The sequence below is a fragment of the Durio zibethinus genome, chromosome 11, assembly GCF_047325235.1.
Source record: "Durio zibethinus cultivar Kanyao isolate XHJ-2024 chromosome 11, ASM4732523v1, whole genome shotgun sequence".
In the NCBI taxonomy this organism is placed as follows: Eukaryota; Viridiplantae; Streptophyta; class Magnoliopsida; order Malvales; family Malvaceae; genus Durio; species Durio zibethinus.
The window spans coordinates 10186280-10191563 of NC_143172.1; the positions used below are offsets into that span (position 1 = coordinate 10186280).

Sequence of the window (5284 nt, forward strand, 5' to 3'; positions counted from 1 at the left end):
AATTACTATTTCTTGTGTGATTGATTGATTATTTGATTTCGCTGATATGATTAGATTAGAAGTTTTTTGACCTAACACTAGGGAGACTTAAATCAACTTTTTTATTGTACTAACCAAATGATTCTTTTAATCTCTTTAGAAGTTAAATTTTCTTTTGGTAACGTGGTTAGACTTCTTAAGTGATCTTAAAGGTACATTTAAGATATTATAGCTTTCTATAGAAATGCTATTCATAAAAGTTACATTAATGTAGAAATCTTATATTTTTTTAATTATTATTTTAATAGATTAAAAAATATAAGAAATAAATGAAAAAATTATTTAATCTTTGCTTTCTATTTATTGAAATCAATAATTAAAAAATTGTGTAAAATTAAAAAATTTTACATTGATGTAAGTTGCTATGCATATTTATATATATATGAGGATAGATCAATTTACATAATATAAAATTAAAAAAAAACTATATATTTTTTTAACCATTGATTTTAATAGATATAAGGAATGAGATTAAATAATTTTTTCCTGCTTTTACTTATTTTTTTCAACCCTTTAATCTATTTAAATTAATAGTTAAAAAATGTATAAAATTTTTTTTAATTTTATAATGTATAAGTTGATCTTATATATATATATTAACATTGAATCGAATTCAAGATAGTTAAAAATAAAAAGGTAGGCACAGCGATAAGCCATCTGGAATCCATGAGCAAAAAAGCGATTCCAAGAAAAAAGAGGAAAGGTTAACGGGCTCTTTTAATGTTTGCAAGAGCAAACAAGTACTTGGAGACAGACGCACCCACCCACCCTGACCCTCCCAACCAAAATGCTTTTTCTACTGAACTTTGGGCATTCTTCCATTGAAGATAGAGCCACATACAAATACCAACTTACCAAGATTTATCATATCCAGACACAACTCAAAACAAAAGGCAAAAATCCAAAAGGCTAACATAAAAAAGCAAAACCCTGTGCTTTGGGGACTGCAAGTGCGAGCTCGCTCGCAACTCTCAAAGCTGTATAGTGAAAAAAAAATTCCTCTATTCTCTGCTTATTACCCTCTTTCCCCATAAACACATGCTCTCCCATTTCCCATTTCCTTTGCCTTCCTCATCATCACTTCCATCAAGGCTATCTCCTCCTCCTCCTCCTCCTTTCTCTTCTTCTTCGCTTCTCAACGGGGCTTCAGCTTCTCTTTCTTCTCCGCAGTTCTAGTTTTCGAGGTTTTCTTGATCTGGATAATTCAGTTCAGCTGGTATAGCTACCAAAGATGATCACGTTAACAGACTTCTACCATGTCATGACTGCAATGGTCCCACTTTACGTGGCCATGATTTTAGCTTATGGCTCAGTGAAGTGGTGGAAGATCTTCTCTCCTGATCAGTGCTCAGGCATCAATCGATTTGTTGCTCTCTTCGCCGTCCCTCTCCTCTCTTTCCACTTCATCGCCTCTAACGACCCCTATGCTATGAACTTTCGCTTCATAGCCGCTGATACTCTTCAAAAAATTATAGTTCTTGCAATACTAGCAGTTTGGGCAAAGGTGAGCAAAAGGGGTTGCCTGGAATGGACCATCACCCTTTTTTCACTCTCTACTCTTCCAAACACTTTGGTTATGGGCATCCCGTTGCTTAAAGGAATGTACGGAGAGTTTTCAGGAAGTTTAATGGTGCAAATAGTCGTCCTCCAATGCATTATTTGGTACACTTTGATGCTTTTCATGTTTGAATATAGGGGTGCCAAATTGCTCATCTCTGAGCAATTCCCAGACACTGCTGGCTCTATTGTTTCAATCCATGTCGATTCAGATATCATGTCACTTGATGGTCGACAACCTCTAGAAACTGAAGCAGAGATCAAAGAAGACGGGAAGCTCCATGTTACTGTCAGAAAATCCAATGCCTCAAGATCAGATATTTTCTCAAGAAGGTCCCAAGGTTTATCTTCTACAACACCCCGCCCTTCAAATCTAACCAATGCTGAGATATATTCTTTGCAATCATCAAGAAACCCAACACCAAGGGGCTCAAGCTTTAATCACACTGATTTCTACTCCATGATGGCTGGGGGACGTAATTCAAATTTTGGGGCTGCAGATGTTTACGGTTTGTCTGCCTCGCGTGGACCAACTCCTAGGCCATCCAATTATGAGGAGGATGGTGCAGCCACTGGTAAGCCAAGGTTCCATTACCACGCGCCAGCTGGTGCAGCTCATTATCCGGCTCCTAATCCTGGCATGTTTTCGCCGACTGGGCCTAAAGGTGTTGGTGCTAATGCTAATGCAAAGAAGCCTAATGGTCAGGCTCAGCAAAAGTCTGAAGATGGTGGTAGGGATCTTCATATGTTTGTTTGGAGTTCAAGTGCTTCTCCTGTATCCGACGTCTTTGGTGGCCTTGAATATGGAGCCACCGACCAGAAAGAAGTTAGATTGGCTGTCTCCCCAGGGAAAGGTATGGCTTGTGATCACTTGACTTGAGTGTCTTTTTTTCATTTTTCTATTGTTTTTCAGTAGAACATTAAGAGATTAATTACACAAGCTTTTTAATATTGCTTTGTGACTTTTTTTGTTTGCTTCAATTTTACATGTATATTTTCTTTTCTTTTGTTTAGATTAATGGTTGTTTTTACGCTACCTTGTTTTATTCCAGTGGAAGGACATAGAGAGAATCATGAGGAGTATATGGAGAGAGATGACTTCAGCTTTGGGAACAAACGATTGGACAGAGAAATGAACAACCACGAAGCTGACAAGGTGGGGGATGGCAAGCCCAAAGCTATGCCTCCAACAAGTGTCATGACAAGGCTTATACTGATCATGGTTTGGAGAAAGCTTATCAGGAATCCCAACACTTATTCAAGCTTAATAGGACTCATTTGGTCTCTAATCTCTTTCAGGTACACGTACAGTAGCAACCCGCCTGTCTCTTTCTGCGATCAGACGAAATCCATGAAGAATCTGTGTTTTTTTCATTTATATGTATAACTTTTGCTTTCTATATAATCTGTTTTGGTATCTGGGTTCAGGGTTTCTCATAATTTCTGATAGCTTGTTGCTTGGTTTCTTGTAGGTGGCATGTACAAATGCCTGCCATCATAGCAAAGTCCATTTCCATTCTGTCAGATGCAGGTCTTGGCATGGCCATGTTCAGTCTTGGTCGGTGAATTACACCTTTTTTCCTTACTTACAAACTATACAATCACTCAAAAGAAATTCACCCTTCAACTTTTTCTTTATTAGTAGTAATAAAAATAAATCTTTCCGATTCTCTCACACTATCATTATTAAATGTTGTAATAAAGCAAGCAAACTAGCAAAGCAAAGTAAGCAAAACAGTATTTTCATCATAATTCATAGTGTTGGGGGTTTTCTTTTATCTTTCACTCTGTACAAATCTTCCACTTTTTGCCCAGTTTGTCTTGGGTTTGATATAATGTGGGGTTAAGGGCGTAGTGGAGGGAGTGATGATGAAGGTCCTCTTTCAGTCTTTCAGAGAGAAAGTCCAAAACCCAAAAAAGAAAAAGAAAAAAAAAAGCAGAAATGTTGTTTCTCACAAGAGACAATGAGGATGTGGGTGGGGGGTAATGGGGCTAATGGGCATGCTTTGATGTGATGACAGGTCTGTTCATGGCTTTGCAACCAAGGATCATAGCATGTGGAAATTCCGTTGCAGCTTTTGCTATGGCTGTGAGATTCCTTACAGGTCCAGCTGTCATGGCAGCCGCTTCCATTGCTGTTGGCCTTCGGGGCGTTCTCTTACACGTTGCCATTGTCCAGGTCACTTGCCTTAGCTCTCTTCCTCTTTTGTCTCTTTACTGTTTTTTCCTTTTCTTTTTCTTTTCTTTCTTCCTCTCTCTCTCTCTCTCTCTCTCTCTCTCTCTCTGTGTCTTCTGCTTCCTTCTGACACAGCCAATCCAGCTTAATTACATAAACTCTTACTGTTTTTCTTTATTTACTACTCCGTATAAAAAATAAAAAATCTTGCTATCTCCATATAAGATTTTTTATTAGTATCTCTTTGTCAGTACAATATGTTTTTCTCTTCTTTGTTAAATGTTTTACAATACCAAAGCATCCACAAATACAGATAGGGGGTGCGATCTGCAAAAATCAAAATACGTTGAACCTTTCTGGACTTGGTAGAAATAGGGGTGGATAAAGCAAAATCGCAAAGTCAATATATAAATTGATACAACTCTAGGAAATGGGTTGTTTAATTAGGGTTATTAATGAACAACAAACATCGGTATTCCATACAAATTCTAACATGTCTTTTTTGCATGTATTTGGGTTTTCAAACAAAAATAAAAAATAAAAACAGGCAGCTCTCCCACAAGGAATTGTGCCCTTTGTCTTTGCTAAGGAATACAACGTACACCCTGATATTCTCAGCACAGCGTGAGTCTTTACATATCTTTTATCCTTTTCTTTGTATTCTTTCCTCATCTTTTTTTTTTTTTTTAAATTCCTATTCTTTCTTTTTGAAATGCAGTGTTATCTTTGGGATGCTAATAGCATTGCCCATAACGCTTGTCTACTACATTTTATTGGGGATATGAAATGGCTAACGTATCAAGAATTTGTGGCATCAACGCAAGAGCCCTTTTGTGGTCAGAGATGCTAAGAAATTAAAACCCCTCCTTAAAATTCAAAGGACAAAGAAATGGAGGACCCCGTACTTTTGAATGATTAATCTTCCTTGTGAAATGTCTTTCTTTTTTCCCTAGTAAAATTTGTAAAATCTTATTTGTAGTCAAATTATAAGAAGAAAAAAAAAGTTTTTCTAGTTAATTGTAATTTTGGGTTATCATTCTTTTCCAAGAATTTATGCTGTCTCATGAACGCCGCAAGAAAAAAACAGAAAAGTGGTGGATACATGTGATGATCATGGCCATACAAGCTTTTCAAGCTTTCTTTCTTTCTTTAACCTCATTTGATTGGTGATATGAGAACTTGGAATCTTATCACATACTGAAATTTCATGCTAATTCCTTTTGTTAAAAGCATGAGAATTAAGGAAGAACATGCATAGCCACTAAGATTTGATTTTTACTGATCACGTGTTTTTGTAGTATTAGATTTGCTTTGGCAGACTAATTGCATAAATATTTGGCTTATTTATAGAATTTTTTTACAAAGAAAATTCAGCTTAAGGATGAGAAAAAGGGTTACAGATAGTAGAAATTGAATTTTAGATCTATTAAATGCCGCATTTAGGAATGATTATATGAATTAACTAAATTATAAACTTTAAGTTCATTCATATAGAACAATATTAACTATAAC

General features: G+C 36.2%; 1 protein-coding gene across 1 annotated transcript; it reads left to right on the plus strand.

Moving 5' to 3' along the window:
* The first annotated feature begins 911 nt into the window (after window positions 1-911).
* On the plus strand, window positions 912-4795 carry LOC111291237 (putative auxin efflux carrier component 1c). Its single transcript, XM_022882879.2, has 6 exons — window positions 912-2450; window positions 2649-2895; window positions 3069-3154; window positions 3618-3775; window positions 4320-4396; window positions 4491-4795. The coding sequence occupies exons 1-6, from the start codon at window positions 1271-1273 to the stop codon at window positions 4555-4557; spliced, it is 1815 nt and encodes a 604-aa protein (XP_022738614.1). The 5' UTR covers window positions 912-1270; the 3' UTR covers window positions 4558-4795.
* Window positions 4796-5284: the final 489 nt, after the last annotated feature.

What these genes read in the sequence shown, in the direction of transcription:
- LOC111291237 (XM_022882879.2), top strand. Translation starts at nt 1,271, where the DNA reads ATGATCACGTTAACAGACTTCTACCATGTCATGACTGCAATGGTCCCA. An exon ending in TGGTCTCTAATCTCTTTCAG is followed by an intron (nt 2,896 to 3,068) that starts GTACACGTACAG and finishes GGTTTCTTGTAG; the next exon opens with GTGGCATGTACAAATGCCTG. An exon ending in CATGGCCATGTTCAGTCTTG is followed by an intron (nt 3,155 to 3,617) that starts GTCGGTGAATTA and finishes ATGTGATGACAG; the next exon opens with GTCTGTTCATGGCTTTGCAA.